The sequence below is a fragment of the Stenella coeruleoalba genome (genome assembly GCF_951394435.1).
Source record: "Stenella coeruleoalba genome assembly, chromosome: 4".
Taxonomy (NCBI): domain Eukaryota; kingdom Metazoa; phylum Chordata; class Mammalia; order Artiodactyla; family Delphinidae; genus Stenella; species Stenella coeruleoalba.
In genome coordinates, this window is record NC_137149.1 from 134,039,502 (window position 1) to 134,062,606 (window position 23,105).

Here is a 23,105-nt window from a genome sequence, read left to right on the forward strand (position 1 = left end):
GTAGTGGGATTGCTGGGTCATATGGTAGTTCTATTTGTAGTTTTTTAAGGAACCTCCATACTGTTCTCCATAGTGGCTGTACCAATTCACATTCCCACCAGCAGTGCAAGAGTGTTCCCTTTTCTCCACACCCTCTCCAGCATTTATTGTTCTTAGATTTTTTGATGATGGCCATTCTGACTGGTGTGAGATGATATCTCATTGTAGTTTTGATTTGCATTTTTCTAATGATTAATGATGTTGAGCATTCTTTCATGTGTTGGTTGGCACTCTGTATATCTTCTTGGAGAAATGTCTATTTAGGTCTTCTGCCCATTTTTGGATTGGGTTGTTTGTTTTTTTTGTTATTGAGCTGCATTAGCTGCTTGTAAATTTTGGGAATTAATCCTTTGTCAGTTGCTTCATTTGCAAATATTTTCTCCCATTCTGAGGGTTGTCTTTTCATCTTGTTTATGGTTTCCTTGGCTGTGTAAAAGCTTTGAAGTTTCATTAGGTCCCATTTGTTTATTTTTGTTTTTATTTCCATTCCTCTAGGAGGTGGGTCAAAAAGTATCTTGCTGTGATTTATGTTATAGAGTGTTCTGCCTATGTTTTCCTCTAAGAGTTTGATAGTTTCTGGCCTTACATTTAGGTCTTTAATCCATTTTGAGCTTATTTTTGTGTATGGTGTTAGGGAGTGATCTAATCTCATACTTTTACATGTATCTGTCCAGTTTTCCCAGCACCACTTATTGAAGAGGCTGTCCTTTCTCCACTGTACATTCCTGCCTCCTTTATCAAAGATAAGGTGACCATATGTGCATGGGTTTATCTCTGGGCTTTCTATCCTGTTCCATTGATCTATCTTTCTGTTTTTGTGCCACTACCATACAGTCTTGATTACTGTAGCTTTGTAGTATAGTCTGAAGTCAGGGAGCCTGATTCCTCCAGCTCCGTTTTTCGTTCTCAAGATTGCTTTGGCTATTCGGGGTCTTTTGTGTTTCCATACAAATTGTGAAATTTTTTGTTCAAGTTCTGTGAAAAATGTCAGTGGTAGTTTGATAGGGATTGCATTGAAACTGTAGACTGCTTTGGGTATTATAGTCATTTTCACAATGTTGATTCTTCCAATCCAAGAACATGGTATATCTCTCCATCTGTTTGTATCATCTTTAATTTCTTTCATCAGCGTCTTATAATTTCCTGCATACAGGTCTTTTGTCTCCTTAGGTAGGTTTATTCCTAGATATTTTATTCTTTTTGTTGCAATGGTAAATGGGAGTGCTTTCTTGATTTCACTTTCAGATTTTGCATCATTAGTGTATTGGAATGCCAGAGATTTCTGTGCATAATTTTGTATCCTGCAACTTTACCAAATTCATTGATTAGCTCTAGTAGTTTTCTGGTAGCATCTTTAGGATTCTCTATGTATAGTATCATGTCATCTGCAAACAGTGACAGCTTTACTTCTTCTTTTCCAATTTGGATTCCTTTTATTTCCTTTTCTTCTCTGATTGCAGTAGCTAAACTTCCAAAACTATGTTGAATAAGAGTGGTGAGAGTGGGCAACCTTGTCTTGTTCCTGATCTTAGTGGAAATGGTTTCAGGTTTGCACCATTGAGGATGATCTTGGCTGTGGGTTTGTCCTATATGGCCTTTATTATGTTGAGGAAAGTTCCCTCTATGCCTGCTTTCTGCAGGGTTTTTTATCATAAATTGGTCTTGAATTTTGTCAAAAGCTTTTCATGCATCTATTGAGATGATCATATGGTTTTTCTCCTTCAATTTGTTAATATGGTTTATCACATTGATTGATTTGGGTATATTGAAGAATCCTTGCATTCCTGGAATAAACCCCACTTGATCATGGTGTATGATCCTTTTAACGTGCTGTTGGATTCTGTTTGCTAGTATTTTGTTGAGGATTTTTGCATCTATGTTCATCAGTGATATTGGCCTGTAGGTTTCTTTCTTTGTGACATCCTTGTCTGGTTTTGGTATCAAGGTGATGGTGGCCTCGTAGAATGAGTTTGGGAGTGTTCCTCCCTCTGGTATATTTTGGAAGGGTTTGAGAAGGATAGGTGTTAGCTCTTCTCTAAATGTTTGATAGAATTTGCCTGTGAAGCCATCTGGTCCTGGGCTTTTGTTTGTTGGAAGATTTTTATCACAGTTTCAATTTCAGTGCTTGTGATTGGTCTGTTCATATTTTCTATTTCTTCCTGATTCAGTCTTGGCAGGTTGTGCATTTCTAAGAATTTGTCCATTTCTTCCAGGTTGTCCATTTTATTGGCATAGAGTTGCTTGTAGTTATCTCTCACAATCTTTTGTATTTCTGCAGTGTCAGTTGTTACTTCTCCTTTTTCATTTCTAATTCTATTGATTTGAGTCTTCTTTCTTTTTTTCTTGATGAGTCTGGCTAATGGTTTATCTATTTTGTTTATCTTCTCAAAGAACCAGCTTTTAGTTTTACTGATCTTTGCTATCGTTTCCTTCATTTCTTTTTCATTTATTTCTGATCTGATTTTTATGATTTCTTTCCTTTTGCTAACTTCGGGGGTTTTTTGTTCTTCTTTTTCTAATTGCTTTAGGTGCAAGGTTAGGTTTTTTATTCGAGATGTTTCCAGTTTCTTAAGGTGGGCTTGTATTGCTATAAACTTCCCTCTTAGAACTGCTTTTTCTGCATCCCATAGATTTTGTGTCGTTGTGTCTCCATTGTCATTTGTTTCTACGTATTTTTTGATTTCATCTTTGATTTCTGCAGTGATCACTTGGTTATTAAGTAGCGTATTGTTTAGCCTCCATGTGTTTGTATTTTTTACAGATCTTTTCCTGTAATTGATATCTAGTCTCATGGTGTTGTGGTCAGAAAAGATACTTGATACAATTTCAGTTTTCTTAAATTTACCAAGGCTTGATTTGTGACCCTAGATATGATCTATCCTGGAGAATGTTGCATGATCACTTGAGAAAAATGTGTATTCTGTTGTTTTTGGATGGAGTGTCCTATTAATATCAATTAAGTCCATCTTGGTTAATGTATCACTTAAAGCTTGTGTTTCCTTATTTATTTTCATTTTGGATGATCTGTCCATTGGTGAAAGTGGGGTGTTAAAGTCCCCTGCTATGAATGTGTTACTGTTGATTTCCCCTTTTATGGCTTTTAGCATTTGCCTTATGTATTGAGGTGCTCCTATGTTGGTTGCATAAATATTTACAATTGTTATATCTTCTTCTTGGATCGATCCCTTGATCATTATGTAGTGTCCTTCTTTGTTTCTTCTAATATTCTTTATTTTAAAGTCCATTTTGTCTGATACGAGAATTGCTACTCCAGTTTTCTTTTGGTTTCCATTTGCATGGAATATGTTTTTCCATCCCCTTTCTTTCAATCTGTATGTGTCTCTAGGTCTGAAGTGGGTGTCTTGTAGACAGCATATATATGGGTCTTGTTTTTGTATCCATTCAGCCAATCTGTGTCTTTTGGTGGGAGCATTTAGTCCATTTACATTTAAGGTAATTATCGATATGTATGTTACTATTCCCATTTTCTAAATTGTTTTGGGTTAGTTATTGTAGGTCTTTTCCTTCTCCTGTGTTTCTTGCCTAGAGAAGTTCCTTTAGCAGTGCTGTAGAGCTGGTTTGGTGGTGCTGAAATCTCTCAGCTTTTGCTTGTCTGTAAAGGTTTTAATTTCTCCATCAAATCTGAATGAGATCCTTGCTGGGTAGAGTAATCTTGGTTGCAGGTTTTTCTCCTTTATCACTTTAAATATGTCCTGCCAGTCCCTTCTGGCTTGCAGAGTTTCTGCTGAAAGATCAGCTGTTAACCTTATGGGGATTCCCTTGTGTGTTATTTGTTGTTTTTCCCTTGCTGCTTTTAATATGCTTTCTTTGTATTTAATTTTTGACAGTTTGATTAATATGTTTCTTGGCGTATTTCTCCTTGGAGTTGTCCTGTATGGGACTCTCTGTGCTTCCTGGACTTGATTAACTATTTCCTTTCCCATATTAGGGAAGTTTTCAACTATAATCTCTTCAAATATTTTCTCAGTCCCTTTCTTTTTCTCTTCTTCTGGAACCCCTATAATTCGAATGTTGGTGCGTTTGATGTTGTCCCAGAGGTCTCTGAGACTGTCCTCAGTTCTTTTCATTCTTTTTTCTTTATTCTGCTCTGCAGTAGTTATTTCCACTATTTTATCTTCCAGGTCACTTATCCGTTCTTCTGCCTCAGTTATTCTGCTATTGATCCCATCTAGAGTATTTTTCATTTCATTTATTGTGTTGTTCATCATTGTTTGTTTCATCTTTAGTTCTAGGTTCTTGTTAAATATTTCTTGCATTTTGTGTATTCTATTTCCAAGATTTTGGATCATCTTTACTATCATTATTCTGACTTCTTTTTTAGCTAGGCTGCCTATTTCCTCTTCATTTGTTAGGTCTGGTTGGTTTTTATCTTGCTCCTTCATCTGCTGTGTGTTTTTCCGTCTTCTCATTTTGCTTATCTTACTGTGTTTGGGGTCTCCTTCTTGCAGGCTGCAGGTTCATAGTTCCTGTTGTTTTTGGTGTTTGTCTGCAGTGGCTAAGGTTGGTTCAGTGGGTTGTGTAGGCTTCCTGGTGGAGGGGACTAGTGCCTGTGTTCTGGTGGATGAGGCTGGGTCTTGTCTCTCTGGTGGGAAGGTCCATGTCTGGTGGTGTGTTTTGGGGTGTCTGTGCACTTATTATGATTTTAGGCAGCCTCTCTGCTAATGGGTGGGATTGTGTTCCTGTTTTGCTAGTTGTTTGGCATAGGGTGTCCAGCACTGTAGCTTGCTGGTCATTGAGTGAAGCTGGGTGCTGGCGTTGAGATGAAGATCTCTGGGAGATTTTCGCCATTTGATATTATGTGGAGCTGGGAGGTCTCTTGTTGACCAGTGTCCTGAAGTTGGCTCTCCCACCTCAGAGGCACAGCACTGACTCCTGGCTGCAGCACCAAGAGCCTTTCATCTACATGGCTCAGGATAAAAGGGAGAAAAAGTAGAGAGAAAGAATTAAAAGAAGTAGGAAGAAAGAAAGGAAGGAAGGAAGGAAGAAGAAAAGAAGGAAAGAAGGAAAGAAAGCAAAAAGGGAGGGAGGGAGGGATGGTGGGAGGAAGGAAGGAAGGGAAGGAAGGAAAAAAGAAAGAAAGAAAGAAGATAAAGTAAAATAAAATAAAATATAATAAAGTTATTAAATGAAAAAATAATAAGAAAAAAATCTTAAAAAAAAACAAGAAAATGGACGGATAGAACCTGAGGACAAATGGTGGAAGCAAAGCTATACAGACAAAATCTCACCCAGAAGCATACATATACATACTCACAAAAAGAGGAAAAGGGGAAAAAATCATAAATCTTGCTCTCAAAGTCCACCTCCTCAATTTGGGATGATTCGTTGTCTATTCGTGTATTCCACAGCTACAGGGTGCATCAAGTTGATTGTGGAGCTTTAATCGGCTGCTTCTGAGCCTGCTGGCAGAGATTTCCCTTTCTCTTCTTTGTTCTCACAACTCCCAGGGGCTCAGCTTTGGATTTGGCCCCGCCTCTGCGTGTAGGTCGCTGGAGGGCGTCTGTTTTTTGCTCAGTCAGGACGGGGTTAAAGGAGCCGCTGATTCAGGGGCTCTGGCTCACTCAGGCCGGGGGGAGGGAGGGGTACGGAGTGCGGGGCGAGCTTGCGGCGGCAGAGGCCGTCGTGACCTTGCAGCAGCTTGAGGCGCGCCTTGCGTTCTCCCGGGGAAGTTTTCCCTGGATCCCGGGACCCTGGCAGTGGCGGGCTGCACAGGCTCCCCGGAAGGGTGGTGTGGATAGTGCTTAGCGTCTCCTGTCCGTCTCTGGGGTCTGCGCTTTTAGCCACGGCTCGCGCCCGTGTCTGGAGCTCCTTTAAGGAGCGCTCTTAATCCCCTCTCCTTGTGCACCAGGAAACAAAGAGGGAAGAAAAAGTCACTTGCCTCTTCCGGCAGCTCCAGACCTTTTCCTTGACTCCCTCCCAGCTAGCCGTGGTGCACTAACCCCTTCAGGCTGTGTTCACCCCGCCAACCCCAGTCCTCTCCCTGCGCTCCGCCGAAGCCCGAGCCTCCGCTCCCAGCCCCGCCCGCCCCGGCGGGTGAGCAGACAAGCCTCTCGGGCTGGTGAGTGCCGGTCGGCACCGATCCTCTGTGCGGGAATCACGCCACTTTGTCCTCCGCACCCCTGTTGTCTCCTCCGTGGCTTCGAAGCTCCCCCCTTCAGCCATCCACAGTCTCCGCCTGAGAAGGGGCTTCCTAGTGTGTGGAAACCTTTCCTCCTTCACAGCTCCCTCCTGTTGGTTCAGGTCCCATCCCTATCCTTTTGTCTATGTTTTTTCTTTTTTCTTTTGCACTACCCAGGTACGTGGGGAGTTTCTTGCCTTTTGGGAGGTCTGAGGTCTTCTGCCAGCGTTTAGTAGGTGTTCTGTAGGAGTTGTTCCATGTGTAGATGTATTTCTGGTGTATCTGTGGGGAGGAAGGTGATCTCCGCATCTTACTCTTCCGTCATCTTCCCGTCGTCCACCTTTGAAGTTTTTTAATGCTATCAAAATGTTATCTTTTAAATATTTTCATTGTTTAGCTTTCTTTTCTTGCTGTAAAGAAATATAATAGTCTTTATTAAAGATTAGCTTTACCAGTGATTCATACTTCTTGCTATAAAATGATTAATCCTACTAATTTATTATTATTTTTAAAAACAATTTCCTCAAGTGATTTTATGCCGTCCATGAATGGCAGTTTTTTTCCTCAATTAGTTTCATCTTTTATATATATATTTTTTGGCTTACTGAATTTGTGCCTCCCAGAACAAGGCTCAAGAATGTTCATAGGAATTAAAAATATCCAGAACCCAACAAGGTAAAATTCACAGAGTGTAGCATTCAATAAAAAAAAAAATTACTAGGTATGCAAAGGAGCAGGAAAGTATCAATAGAAAGAGGCCCAGAAGTTATGCAGATGACAAAATTAGTGGAAAGTACATTAAACAGTTATTATAACTATATTCTATATGTTCAAGAAGGTAGAAGAAACATTGAGCATATTAAGTAGAGCAATAGCACAAATAGAAAGACAGAAATTAAAGTTCTAGAGATGGCAAGTATTGATATCATGTATGAGAAATGTACACTAGTTAGCAGCAGATTAGTTAGTTCAGACTAAAAAATTAGTTAACCTCAAGACAGTAATAGAAAATGTTAATATCTCAAAGGAAGTACAGTGAGAAAAAAAGACAAAAAAAGAATAAAGTATCAGTGAACTGTGGGACAGTTAGAGGTGGCTTAAATGTGTAACTGGAATCCTTGAAAGGAAAGAAAGAGTGAGGAAACACAAAAAATAATTTTAACAAATAAGGCTGAAAATTTCCAAACTTCGGTGAGAGCTAGAACCACATATCCATGAAGCTTAACAAACCCATAGCACAAAAGACATCAAGGAAACTATGCCAAGGCAAATTATAATCAAATTGAATAAAATGGTAGAAAAGAAAAAAAATTCTTAAAAGCAGCCAGAGGAAAAGTATACATGACATTAAAAGGGATGAAGTTAAAAATGACAGTACATTTCATGTTGAAAGTGATGCAAGTCAGAAGACAGCAGTGCAACATCTTTAAAGTATTGAAAGAAAACAGTTGTCAACCTATAATTCTACTTCAGGCTCAAATATCTTTCAAAAATGAAAACAAACTGAAAAGCTTTTCTAAAAACTTCTGTTTATAAAATAAGTCATGGGGATGTAATGTATAGCATGGTTACTATAGTTAATAATACTGTATTGAATATTTGAAAGGTGCTAAGAGAGTAAATCTAAAAAGTTCTCATTTCAAGAAAAAAATCTTTGTGGTGATGGGTGTTAACCTGACATTGTGGTAATCATTTTGTGATATGTATAAGTATCGAATCATTATGTTGCGTACCTGAAACTAATGTAATGTTGTAAGTCAATTCTACCTCCATAAAAAAGAAGACCTTTTCGTATATATAAAAGCTGAAATATTTATCTGCCGAAGACCTACAGTGTAAGAAATGTTAAGGGAAGTCCTCCAGGCAGAGAAAAATGTTACCAGGTGGAATCTGGATCTGTATAAAGTAATGCAGAGTATCAAAGGTAACCATGTGGGTAAATATAAAAGGGTTTGTTTGATTTCTCATTTCATTGAAAGCCAAACATTTTACATGTGTTTGATTGCTGACAATTTATCTTTACAGAAAGTAGTGGAAGCCAAGAGAGGAACTTCTATTCTGTTATTTTGAAGTTTAGAATTGTCAAAGAAGAGATTCTGGACATTGTTAGACACGTACAAGAAATGTAGAAAATCCCTATTTCAAAATGATCAGCAGAAAACAAGAAACATTCCTGAGATCAGAGATTATATGAGTAAGAAGGTTACTCATATAATTATTATAGCCTAACAGGTTGACAGGAAGCCACTCTCATGAGTAAAATTCTGACAGTGCAGTTGGCTACACATTAAACCTTTTAGAGTTCAGATTTTAAAAGGACATCTTAATGTTTGTGCATATAATTATTCATTCTTTCTCATTTCTGAAGAATTTGAGAAAGCTTAAGAGAATGCATATATAGAAAAGTTAAAGTAGCTAACAATTCGGGTGGAAAATATAGAAAGAATAGATAGGTAGATAATCTATAGAGAGAATATAAACAGATGTTAAACACTGGGGAAGTTTGAACATAGCTGTCAGATCATAAAAGGGCATGTACAAAACATTGGAAATGTGTCCATACTATAGTACACACTTGGGAAATGATTGGATAAATGAATAGAAGAGAGAGGCATAGAAGCATAATCTAGGAAGTTTAAAGAGAAGAACAATTTATTGTAAAAAATGCTAAAGAAAATTAAAATGACTTTGTATAAGTTTGGTTTGGCAAAAGAATTGCTAAGAAGATACAAGAATCCTGTAGGGGTGGGGTAGATGATATAGGGATAGCAGAGCCATTGAATTACTAAACTGGATTGGACTCTTCTATCAGAGAAAATGATTTTCATCCCAGAAAGTGTGGAACACACATGCTTTATAGGCAATTGAACACTAATATACCTATGGTGGTAATGTAAGAGTACCCTAGTACTTAAAAAAATTTTTATAATGAAATGCTTCACAAATTTGCATGTCATCCTTGCACAGGATGATAATATCTGTATTGTTCCAACTTTAGTATATTTGCTATTAAAGTAAACACCCTAGTGCTTTAAATTAGTTAAAAACTTTAGCTGTAGCTGAAATACATCTCATTGTAATGAAAGAACAGCTGTGAAATCATTATCAGTAATCTTTTAGTAATGCTGCAGATTTATAGGCATATCAGAAAAATGGAAACAAATAAAGGTTTTTCTTATTTAAACAAAAATTATTAAAATTTCACAAAGTAAGATTTTCATAAATTCTTACAAAATTTTAAATTGTTGTTAGTAAAGTTGCAGGATATAATTAACATTCAAAAATCAGTGGCATTTTTACACACTAACAACAACTGTCCAAAAAAGAAATTAAGGAAACAATCCCATTTACAATAGAATGAAAAATACTTAGTAATAAATTTAACCAAGGAAGAGAAAGGTCTGTACACTTGACAACTATAAAACATTGATAAAAAAAATTGAAGAAGACACAAATAAATGGCAAGATAGCCCATGTTCATGGATTGGAAAAATTAATATTGTGAAAATGTCCATACTACCCAAATGATATACAGATTCCGTGCAATCTCTATCAAAATTCCAATGGCATTTTTCACAGAAATAGAAAAAAATTCTAAAATTTATATGGAACCATATAAGGTCTCAAATAGCCAAAGCAGTCTTGAGCAAAAAGAACAGGAGGCCTCACACTACCTGATTTTAAAATACACTACAAAGCTATAGTAATAAAAACAGTTTTGTACTAGCATAAAAACAGACATATAGACCATTGGAACAGAATAGAGAGCCTCCGAAATACATCCATATATTTTCTTCCAAGAACACTCGATGAAGAAAAGACAGTCTCTTCAATAAACTGTGCTGGGAAAACTGGATATCCACATGCAGAAGAATGAAACTGAACTTTTATCACACACCATATAAAAAAATCAAGCCAAGATTAATTAGAGACTTAAATGTAAGACCTGAAACTGTAAAACGATTAGAAGAAAACACAGGGAAAAAGCTTTTTGACACTTATCTAGACAATAATTTCTTTACATATGACCCCAAAAGCACAGCTAACAAAAGCAAAAATAAACAAATTGGATTGCATCAAACTATAATAAAAAGCTTCTGTACAGTAAAGGAAACCATCAACAGAGTGAATGGGAAAAGAATATTTACAAACCATGCATCTGATAAGGCGTTACTATCCAAAATATATAAGAAACTCAAACAGCTCAATAGCAAGAAAACTAATAGTTTGATTTAAAAATGGACAAAGCATGTGAATGGACATTTCTTAAAAGAAGACATACAAATGGTCAACAGGTATATGAGAAAATGCTCAACATCACTATTCAACAGGGAAATGCAAATAAAAATCACAGTGCCGTATCATCTCACATCTGTTAGAATGGGCATTCTCAGACAAGAGATAAGTGTTGGTGAGGATATGGAGAAAAGGAAACCCTTGTGCACTGTTGGTGGGAATGTAAATTGGTACAGCCATTGTGGAAAACAGTATGGAGATTCCTCAAAAAATTAAAAATGAACTACCATATGATCCAGCAATCTGACTTGTGATCATATATCTAAAGGAAATGAAGTCAATATATTGAAGAGATACCTGCTGTTCCATGTTCATTGCAGCATTATTCACAGTGGCTGAGATGTGAATCAGTGTATGTGTCTATAGAAGGATGAATGGATAAAGAAGATGTGGTGTGTGTGTGTAAACACCCAAACGCCACATACAGGGGAATACTCTTCAGCCTTAAAAAAGAAGGAAATCCTGTCATTTGCAACAACAGGGGTGAAGAACACCTGAAGAACATTATGCTAAATCAAATAATGAAATAAGCCAAATGCAGAAAGACAAATACTGCATGATTTCATTTATATATGGAATCTAAAAAAATAGAACTCATAGAAGCAGAGTAGAATGATGGTTGTCAAGGGTTGAGGGGTGAAGGAAAGGGGGAGATGTTGGTCAAAGGATACAAAGTTTCAATGCAGGATGAATAAGTTCTGGAGATCTAATGTATAGTGTGGTGACTATAGTTAATAATACTGCATTGTATACTTGAAATTTGCTAAGAGAGTAGATCTTACATGTTTTCACTACACACATGAGTTAAAACTATCATCAAGCTGAGAAAAAATAATGCAAATTTAGCTATATGATTGGAAGTAATATCTCTCTAAAACACATCATGTCATGGTACTGCCTTTTTTTTTTTTTTTTTTGCGTTACGTGGGCCTCTCACTGTTGTGGCCTCTCCCGTTGCGGAGCACAGGCTCCGGTCGCGCAGGCTCAGCGGCCATGGCTCACGGGCCTAGCCGCTCTGCGGCATGTGGGATCTTCCCGCACCAGGGCACAAACCCATGTCCCCTGCATCGGCAGGTGGACTGTCAACCACTGCGCCACCAGGGAAGCACGGTACTGCCTTTTAATAAGCTCCTTTTGCCTAAAATTCTGTGCCTTCTATCAGGTATAGGAAGAAATTTAAGTCTAAGAACAATGTCCTTTTCATAATCTGTTGTCTACCTAGTTTTCTAAACTCCTATCTTACCATTGCTATAATTTCCCTTCACTCCAAGCTCAAAAATGCCTTTAAGGGGCGTCCCTTTAAACATATCATGCCACTCCCTTCTGACCTGCAGAGTTTCTGATGAGAAATTAGCTGAAATCTTATGGGAGTTCCCTTGTATGTTATTTGTCATTTTTCCTTTGTTGCTTTTAATATTTTCTTTTTGTCTTTAACTTTTGTTAATTTGATTACTATGTGTCTCAGCCTGTTTCTCCTTGGGCTTATCCTGCCTGGGACTCTCTGCGCTTCCTGTACTTGGGTGACTATTTCCTTTCCCATGTTAGGGAAGTTTTTCAGCTATTATCTCTTCAAATATTTTCTCAGGTCCTTTCTCTCGTCTCCTTCTGGGACCCTTATAATGCTAATGTTGGTGCATTTAATGTTGTACCAGAGGTCTCTTAGACTGTTTTCATTTCTTTTCATACTTCTTTTTTATTCTGTTCTGTGACAGTGATTTCCACCACTTTATCTTCCATGTCACTTGTCTGCTCTTCTGCCTCAGTCATTCTGCTATTTATTCCTTGTAGTGTATTTTTCATTTCACTTATTGTATTGTTCATCTCTATTTGTTTGTTCTTTAGTTCTTCTAGGTCTTTGTTAAACATTTCTTGCATCTTCTTGATCCTTGCCTCCATTCTTTTTCCAGGATCCTGGATCATCTTCACTGTCATTATTCTGAATTCTTTTTTCTGGATGATTGCCTATCTCTAATTCACTTACTTGTTTTTCTTGGGTTTTATCTTGTTATTTCATCTGGGACATATTCCTCTGCCATTTCATTTTGTCTAACTTTCTGTCATTGTGGTTTCTATTCCGTAGGCTGCATGATTGTAGTCTTCTTGCTTCTGCTGTCTGCTCTCTGGTGGATGAGGCTATCTAAGAGACTTGTGCAAGCTTCCTGATGGGAGGGACTGGTTTTGGGTAGATCTGCATCTTGTCCCTCTCATGGGCAGGGCCATGCTCAGTAAAAATTTAATCTGCTTATCTGATGGGTGGGGCTGTGTTCCCTCTCTTTTGGTTGTTTGGTCTGAGGCAACTCAGCACTTGCGCCTACAGACTGTTTGGTGGGGCTGATTGTGCTCTCTGCGAGTGCTCACACCAGAGTACTTCCCAGAACTGCTGCTACCAGTGTCTTTGTCCCCGCAGTGAGGCACAGCCCCCCCCCACCTCTGCAGGAGACCCTCCAATACTAGCAGGTAGGTCTAGCCCAGTCTCATGGGGTCACTGCTTTTTACCCCTGGGTCCTGGTGAACACAGGACTTTTTGTGCACTCTCCAAGTGTGGAGTTTCTGTTTCCCCCAGTTCTGTGGAAGTCCCACAGTCAAATCCCATTTGCCTTCCAAGCCAGATTCTCTGGGGACTCCTCTTCCCATTTCTGGACCCCCAGGCTGGGAAGCCTGACATGGGGCTCAGGACTTTCACTCCCATGGGGGTACTTCTGTGGTATAATTGTTTTCCGTTTTGTGAGTTGTCAACCGAGCGAGTATGGGATTTGATTTTATTGTGATTGCATCCCTTCTACCATCTCGTTGTGGCTTCTTCTTTGTCTTTGGATGTAGGGTATGTTTTTTGGTAGATTCCAGGCCCTATTCATTCTCCATATATTGTTCATATGTCACCCTCCTTGGAAATCTTTCATTGATCACATTTTCTCCCTGCTTCCACCCGACTGTCCCTGCCTTTTTGATGTCATTGTATTTTGCATATCCTCAGATTTCAGTTTAGTGGAATTAATTACTCTATTTTGGTTTAGTATTGTTTTAAGGTACACAGTACAATTTTAAGATGAGAACAAATGGCAACAACAATGAAAACAAAAGAAACTAGAAAAAAGTATGATTAACAATTTTAAGGTAGGAATTGTTATGTAACTAATTTGACATTTGATTTCCTGAATTACTGACACATTAACTCTTTTATGTTTCATTATTTGTCAACTTTGTATTTATGGGATTTTTATATTTTTGGACATTAATGTTTTTCAGCTTTCTAATTTTTATTGAAACTTATTTTTTTCAGATATTTGTTTCCTAGGTAAACATTCCTAAAAAAGTTTGTTTTCTATGTTAAAATCTGTTTTTATTCTTCTTCCTTATTAAGAGAGAATTCTCTGGGGTTGTTTTGTATTTCTGCCCATCTTTGTTTATGACTGTCTTTTCAAGGATGATTGTATAGCACATAGCTTTGGAAGATAGAGATAGTGTCTCCTCTCAAGCAGAGGGCAGGCATGCTTACTCTGATTATGAAAGATTCAGGTTCCCTAAGCTCACAGGTTTTCTTCTGAAACAAAGCCCATTGCTTTGTACAAGTATCCATTTTGCTCCATCTGCCTTGCCTTCATTAGGATTGAGGGCAAGGAGGACAGACGCAAGCATGATGACGCTCATGCTCTGAATTATTGTATGAGGAATAAGGTCCTTTGTTTCTGTCTCAGGAATCTCATGTCTTTTGCCAGCATCAGAGAAACTGTGGCAGGTTAACTTGTTAGCTTGAGGTAGATAAAAATCTCAGACTCTTCATAGTTCTTACATCTACATATCCTTAACTTGTAGACCTTTTTTAAAAAATATTTTTTGCTCCCAGAGGCCCCAGAATTACATATGATAGCCTGCCCAAAATAGCACTCTGGTTTCTGTCAATTTAATTTGTTTTCTGTTAAATTCACCAGTTTATTATTGAGATGCAAACATAAGAACAAGTTTAACATGGCCATACACACTCTAAAACATCTTCATTTTTCTAGATTGCTAGATTTTCTAAATTGCTAGATTTAATTTTGAGTATTCTTTTTCTGTCATTAACCTTTGACATATGTTTTTTCTTTAACTTTTATAGTGTGATATCTGTCTATCTGTCATGTGGTAGAAAACACATAGTTAAATTTACCATCTTAACCATGTTTAAGTGTTGATATAAGTATATTTTAAATGCATAATGAATGTTAGTAGTTTTTAGAATACTTGTATTTTTTTAAAATGTACTATGAGTTCATTATTCTGAGTAACATTATATTTAGATAAAACAAATTATTAAAATTATGTTTCAAGAAAAAATTTTAAAAAGCCCTCATTATAAATAGTCTTTATTCTCTATTGCAGATATTGAGACAGTATAGCACAGTGATTATGAGCATGATCTCTGGTGGCAGAGTTTGTGAGAATATTTTCTTGCTTTGCACTGACCTTGTGAAGTTTATTTGAACTCTTTATGCCTTTGTAATATGGAGATCATAATAGAACATACCTCAAAACATTATTATGAATACTAAATGAATCAGTACATGTAAAATAATTTAAATAGCTTCTGGCACATGGTAAGGACTCAGTAAGTCTTGTTATTATTATTGACAATTGAAAACTACCCATAGGTATAACTCAGACACTAGTAGTTTATATAAAATTTGAGAAACTATGATCAAGAGTGAAAGATATACCCTAAAAACATATGAGTTTTAAAAATCCAGTCTGATAAACTTTGTGTTTAACAGTAGTATTAATCCATTTATAGTTAATGTGATTACTGATATATTTGTGCCTATATGAGCCGTATTATTTCATGTATTCTATCAGCCCACTTGTTTTAGCATTTTTTCTTACCTCACCCTTTTTGAATTAATCAAATATTTTATATTTTTCCATTTCATCTACCTCTATTACATTTTTCTTATGCATTGTTTTACTATTCTTTTAGTAGTTACCATAAAAATTACAATATACATCCTTTACTTTTTGCAGTCCAATTAAAAGGATTACTTTTACCACTTTCCCAGTAATGCTAACTTAGAACATTTTAGCTCTGTTTTGCTATCTCCTGTTTTTGTTTAATTATTGTCATATATTTTAAGTTTCCTTATATTTAAACTCTTTGAATATTATTGTTTTGTATAGTCAATATTTCTTCACACATTTAACCTTTCTGTTGTGCTTCATTTCTTTCTGCATTTCCATATGGAATCATTTTTCCTCTGCCTGAAAAACTCCCTATGTCATTTTTTATTTTGGGGACAAAGATTTCTATGTTGGTAGTTATTTTCTTTCAGCACTTTAAACATGTTATTCCATTGCTTTAGGCCTTATGTGATTTCTATTGAGAAGTAAGTTGTCATACTTATTGTTTCTCTTTTGAAAGCAATTATTATTATTTGGTCTTTGTATTTTATGTGTCAAGAGTGTGGTTTTCTTTTTTTTATTAATTTTTATTCATTCAACATTGCTTTACAATGTTGTGTTAGTTTCTGCTTTACAGCAAAGTGAATCAGCTATACGTATACATATATCCCCTCTTTTTTTGATTTCCTTCCCATTTAGGTCATCATAGAGCATTGAGTAGAGTTCCCTGTGCTATACAGTATGTTCTCAGTTATCTATTTTATACATAGTAGTGTATATATGTCAATTCCAATCTCCCAATTCACCCCACCCCACCCCTTTCCCTGCTTGGTGTCCATATGTTTGTTCTCTACGTATATGTCTCTATTTCTGCTTTGCAAATAAGTTCATGTGTACCGTTTTTCTAGATTCCACATAAGTGATATTATACAATATTTATTTTTCTCTTTCTGACTTACTTCACTCGGTATGACAGTCTCTAGGTGCATCCATGTCCCTGCAAATGGCACAATTTTGTTCCTTTTTATGGCTGAGTAATATTCCATTGTATCTATGTACCACAACTTCTTTATCCATTCCTCTGTTGATGGACATTTAGGTTGCTTCCATGTCCTGGCTATTGTAAATAGTGCTGCAATGAACACTGGGGTGCATGTATATTTTCAAATTATGGTTTTCTCTGGGTATATGCCCAGGAGTAGGATTGCTGGGTGATATGGTATGTTTACTTGATTGAGGTTTGCAGAGCCTTTGAATCTCTGGATTGATGTCTTTCATCAATTTTAAACAATTCTTGACTATTATATGTTCGTATATTTCTTCTGTTACATTCTGTCCTGCTTGTCTTTCTGGGACGCTAATAAATAAGTATGTTACACCTATGCCCCATACCCCCAGCATGTCTTATAAGCCCTCTGTATTATGTCTCCTTTTTCTCTTTGTGCTTCAGTTAGGTATTTTCTACAGAGCTATCTTTCAATTCACAAAATATTTTTTTCAACTGTTTCAATTGTTATTAAATCATTCTATTGAGTTCTTAATTTCAGATATTCTGTTTTTCAGTTCTAGAGTAGCTATTTCATTATTTCTTATGATTTCACTTCTCAGGAGGAAGTCTCCATGATTTAAAGCATTTTTTTCAAAAATTTTTCCCCTATGTTTTCTTTTTTTTTACATTAAAAATTGATTATCTATATATTTCTCTGCAGAGAGAGTAGGACATAAGTTATATATGAGCCAAAATTAGTAAGAGAAAACAATATAAAATATAGAAAATCAACAAAGCTAAAAGGTGGTTCTTGGAAATTTCTAGTACATTTTATAACTCCTTGGCATAACTGATCAAGAAACAATGAAAGAAGGCACAGACTTCTAATATCAAGAATAAAAAAAGGGTCGACATTACATATCATACAGATATTATCAACACAAAGTAATATAAATGTATGATATTTATTTTGAACATTTGATGTAATGGAACAGAAAAATAGAAAAAACTAATTGTACAATATCTATAGTTAGTCTTCTCACAAAGAAAATCTAGGACTAGATGACTTGCTATAAGAATTCTACCAACCAATTAAGGAAGAATTTTTGAATCTTAAAGGAATTGTTTGAATATTTCCTTTGAATATTTGAGCAGGAATATTTCCCAACTCAGTTTATGATGCTAGCAAAATTCTGATTCCCAAATCTGACAAATATATTTGAATAAATGGAAAAAAATCCTGTTCCATCTCTTTTACAAGCATAGATACAAAATCCTAAACAAAATATTGCCAACATTAATCAGTGGTTTGTGGAAAGGGAAAAATCACTATCAGTTTGTATTTATTGCAAGAACACATGGTCAGTTTAACGTTTAAATATATGACAAAAAAATTTACTATATTAATATTTGGTTCTTCCTCCCAATGTTGGGACATGCTTATTCATCCCGTCTTTTAAAATAGTTGTCGTAAATTTACATTCCCATATTTCATTATGAATTTCACAATCAAAATACTTTTGCTTATCTTGTTAAAAATCTCAGTCATATAAGTGTCCTGATCAATTCTTTCTTGAAAACTATTTCATTTGCAACAAATAAAGGAAAAAAACTGTTAATTTTTCTTCTCATTTATATATTTTGAGTAATATAAAACCAACAATCCACTCACAGTTTTAGTGGGCATAAACTCCCAGCCAGAGGTTACATTTCCCAAAAGTCTTTGAAGCTGCATGTGGCAATTTGACTAACTTTGGGCTATTCAAAGATGAGTAGAAGTGATGTGTGCAACATTCTGCTCACACTATTTCAAAAATAAAGTTGATTTCCCTTCACTTTTTCTTTTGCCCTTCTTACAGGCTAGAGCAGTGATTGATATGGCCATAGTGTCAAAGCTGACCATGTTGATGAGGACAATACCAAGGGTAGGGAGAGGGAGTAGGAAAGAAACAAGATAGAATAAACCTAGTTTCTTTCACGGCATTTTAGATCTGAGCAGCCTGCTCACCCTATGTTTCCTTGAACAAATTAATCATAGTTATTTTAAAGTTCTGTCTGCCAACCCCAGTATCTGGATCACCTATGGGTCTGTTGTTATTTTATGTGATTTTTTCTCTTGATATTTGATCATGCAGATCTCTCTTTTGGCATGTCCCATAATTTTTAATAGAGTGCTAGATATTGTATATAATACAGAGACTTTAATAGTGTTATCTTCTGCTAGAGAGATTTCATACTTTTTTCTGCAAAGCAGGTAGAAGTCAAAGGAGATCACCTTAATTTAATCATGGCTGTGGCTATTTTTCTAGGGCTTAGTTTACCTCTTTTTTGTTCATTTTTATAAAGTATTGTTCTCTGGGGATTTCAACTGTGAGCCTGACATGTTTAACCATCCCCACCCCTGTGTTCTGAACTGTAATCTTTCATGACTCTGTGTCTCAGAGTTTTAACTTAGAGTTTTAGTGTCACCTTGCTCCCCACCCCTTTGCAAACATCTTGATAGGGAAACAGACCATGTATTTTGAGGCTCCTCAAATCTGCAGTTTTGTTATGTGGCCCAACAAGACCACAACAAGCTTATTTTCCAGCTCCTTAATGGCAGCCTTCTGCCAGGTCTAAACCCAGATTCTTTCTCTGTTGCCTGTTTATCAGCAAATGTCCCAGGAAAAAAGCATCTGCAGATTGATCGCTAAACTTTCAGAGGTTCTATCCTCTTCAGAATCTTAGCCCCCCCTTGTCTGTACTGGCAGTTCATAGAGTTGGAAGCATTCATAGCCCTATGAAGACTTTAGAAATAGAATTTTGTTGTATTTTATCTGGATTTATAACAAATCATATTTATAACAAAGAAAAAATACGGATTTCATTTTGTTATATTTTATATGGATTTATTTGGTTAAAATGTGGTCTTATGCAAACTACTCATTCCCTCTAAAGCCAAAGTCATTTCTTGAGCTTGTTAATTTCTACTACTAAACAGTAAAAATTGTAAAACGCTTTTGAACTTATTTCATAATTTCTAATACCATATACATGATAATAATAAAATTATTATGCAAGTAAATTATTTTTCAGCTTCAATAAATTTAAAAATCACATGAAGTAATAATGATGGCTCAGATGCTCTATATTTGAAGGATTTCACATTTCTACGTGATGTGAAACCGTGATTTTTCTGTTTGTGAAAGTGATAGAATCTACCTATTTTCTTTTGAGTGGCTATGTAGCAATAAAACATGAGGAAAAGAGAAGTACCAACTTCAGCATTTAGGGTAGTGAAGCATATAGTTTCAAAGATACAGTATGTGAGAGATGAATTTTTTAGTAGATCAATGTTCCTGAAAAAAAAGAACAAAGAAAGAAATACCTAGCTATTCTTCTAGGTGTTAAATCCTAAAGTATTAAATATGAATATCAAATTCTGAAATAAAAACAGTGAAGTGTATAAAAATGGGAAAATAAATCCTCATCCTTTTTGTATATACAAAGAATGTTACTGCTGGTTATATGGTTTAAATTATTAAATGAATACAAATGGCTAAATTGTATAATAAATCAGAAGGAGTATAATAGCACAAGGATTAACTAATTGCTAATTAAATTTTTAGATTATCAGCTTCCTCTAGCCTATTAATTGACATCTTCACTGCATATAAGGAATTATGTTTAAGAGAGTGTGGATCATTTTGCTTAGAAAATTTATTAATCCAGGATTGCCACATAATCAATTTAAATAGTTATTGTTAATATATTTCTATTTCATGTATTAATAATTAGTTGTTAACAAATAATACTGTATAATTGACCAAATATCTTATATATTTTTGATATTACAACCTGCTAGTTATGAATCAGGACAAGAATTGTTTCTGAATTTGACATTAGAGTATAGCTAATAACTTGCCCCTAATATGTTTAAATAATGTATGCAGATCCATCTTACTTTCGTAGAGGTTCATGTAATCAACCCTTTTCCCATTTTAATATCTCATTGATTTAACGTCTTTTACTATATTCCATTTAAAAATTTTTTAAAATAAAAAAAAAAGTTTTTTAAAATAAATATATGTATATCTCTATTTAGTGACAGAGCCATATTAATGAGCTTATTGTAAATTTATTAATCATGACCTTTGTATTGATAAAAATAAAATAAGTGATATACTTCTTTCAAATTTTTTTTTTAATTCACAGACCTGTGAAATTTCTGATGAACTACCTAACTTGACTAATCGATATGCTGCTTTCTCGTCAAGAACAGAAAGAACTACTAAAGTATCAGATATGGTAAGAAGGCTTTTCTATGACCACATGTATTTGTAATCTAGGAATCATGGAGGAGACTGAATAACATAAGCATTATATTAGGACCTGAGAGTGGTACCTGGTAGCCTGCTGTAATATCTTCAGCTAGTATGCTACTTCCATATTTTTAAAGTTCAATGAAATTCTTGAAGCTAAGCAGAAGTCTAGCATTTCTCTGTGAGAAAAATATTATGTGGAACATCTCCTTAAGGGTCAGAGAGCATTCATTAGGCCATATAGACAAACTCAACTTGTGTTGTATATGAAGTGGAAGGTTTGTTTACTTTAGGTTCAACTCAGTTTCCTCATAAGTGCAAATATTTTCCCTTTTCAGTTTGAATCTATCTTGAGACTTAAGACTTCTCAGTGACATTTTTTATCCCTGTTAATCTGTATTTTAAATTGTGTTGATAAGAATTTTGCTACCTCAATTTCCATTTTTTATAAATAACTAATATTGAATAAATTGAAATAAGTAAAGCATGTGAAATTTAAAACTGTATACTTAACTATTTCATTCAGATTAAACTTATTAACAGATCAAAGTGAAATTTAAAGATAAAAGGTTAGACTTATGTGTACAGGTATTGTTAAAATAAATTTTTATAGAAATTGGACTGTTATTATAAGATATTGTTAGTAACAAATGACCAAAACAGGATCATTAACCAGGTCGTAAAATGTAGCCAGTCAACCGAGAAGCAGAATTGCTGAACTAAAATTCTACTAGGTACACAATGCCAAGAGTTCATTTATAGTGTTTTCAATGGTGAAGTACATGGTACAAGATTAGGAAGAACTCATGTAAATGAAGTACAAATGCAGTGCTAGTTAAGTTAATACAGCTGTGAATGTCTAGGAACTCAGGAATTAGATTAATTTGATGAGAGTCATTAAGGAAGGGACTTATTTTTTTTCTGAGACATTAATTGACTGAATCTGAGAGATGGAGTCAAAATTAGCATCAGGTTCTATGAGACGTTTTGTAGCTATAAGTTCAAAAGATAGTTTAGAATCATCTAGCAGTGTCTTGACATTTAAGAGATTTTCATAATTGTTAAATAAATGTGTTGTTTTAGTAGATTATCAATCTTGAGGAATTTTAGGGTTGTGTTGTGTTTCTCAAGTGAATCATTGTTATACACACCTTTGGATCCATGTTGAAGTATGTCATAAGTAATTTATTACTAATATAACGCTTATTTCTCTTGTAATATAGTAGCTACTAGGAAAAAACAATGCAAATTTCTGAAGGTACCCATAGGAATGCACATGTATAAGTTACACTTTATGTTTGTAGTGAAAAAAGATGATAGAGATCTGTTCTAAAGGAAGATGAGTTGCCTACCAATTGTTTTTACCTAACTTACATTTTCCTCTTTTATCTTTGTCTGTCACTGCATCTGGAAATTCCTTTTTATTATTTATTTATTTATTATAATTTGTATTGGGGTATAGTTGATTTACAATGTTGTGTTAGTTTCAGGTGTACAGCAAAGTGAGTCTGTTATACATATAGGTATATCCACTCTTTTTTAGATTCTTTTCCCATATAGGCCATTACAGAGTATTGAGTAGAGTTCCCTGTGCTATACAGTAGGTTCTTATTAGTTATCTATTTTATATTTAGTAGTGTGTATGTGTCAATCCCAATCTTCCAATTTGTCCCTCCCACCCCACATACCCTCTGGTAACCATAAGTTTATTTTTTACATCTGTAACTCTATTTCTGCTTTGTAGATAAGTTCATTTGTAGCCTTTTTTTAGATTCCACATATAAGCAATATCATATGATATTTGTCTTTCTCTGTCTGACTTCACTTAGTATGATAATCTCTAGGTCCATCCATGTTGCTGCAAATGGCATTATTTCACTCTTTTATTGGCTGAGTAATATTCCATTGTATATATGTACCACATCTTCTTTATCCATTCCTCTGTTGATGGACACGTCTTGGCTTCCACGTCTTGGCTATTGTGAATAGAGCTGCAGTAAACATTGGGGTGCATGTATCTTTTTGGATTATGGCTTTCTCTGGATGTATGCCCAGTAGTGGAATTCCTGGATCATATGGTAGCTCTATGTTTAGTTGTTTAAGGAACCTCCATACTGTTCTCCATAGTGGCTGTAGCAGTTTACATTCCCACCGAAAGTGTAGGAGGGTTCCCTTTTCTCCACACCCTCTCCAGCATTTATTGTTTGTAGATTTTTTGATAGCATTGTCCTTTTTTCCCCTCAAGAAACACTTGCATTTAAAAGGATTGGTTGGTACTCAGCTTACCCAAGAAGCGAAATAGTTTAGTCACATAGAACTCTTTGGTTTTTGAATCCCTTCCATAAATGAGAATACCCTTCAAACATGTGGGTGTATGATATGTATCTAGTGAAAAATTCAAATTATTGATCTCAAACTTTTAAAATAATGGAATTAATTTTATAATTTTCACATCAAATAAAAATATTAGAAA

The 23,105-nt window shown here is 35.4% G+C and overlaps 1 protein-coding gene across 1 annotated transcript in view; it reads left to right on the plus strand.

Moving 5' to 3' along the window:
- STPG2 (sperm tail PG-rich repeat containing 2) overlaps nucleotides 1-23,105 on the plus strand; it is a gene marked incomplete at its 3' end in the record, with an annotated part of 260,635 nt that overhangs the window by 106,003 nt on the left and 131,527 nt on the right. Inside the window, 1 exon segment of the mRNA XM_079920598.1 lies at nucleotides 20,526-20,618. Within this exon segment, the coding sequence (XP_079776724.1) occupies nucleotides 20,526-20,618 (93 nt within the window).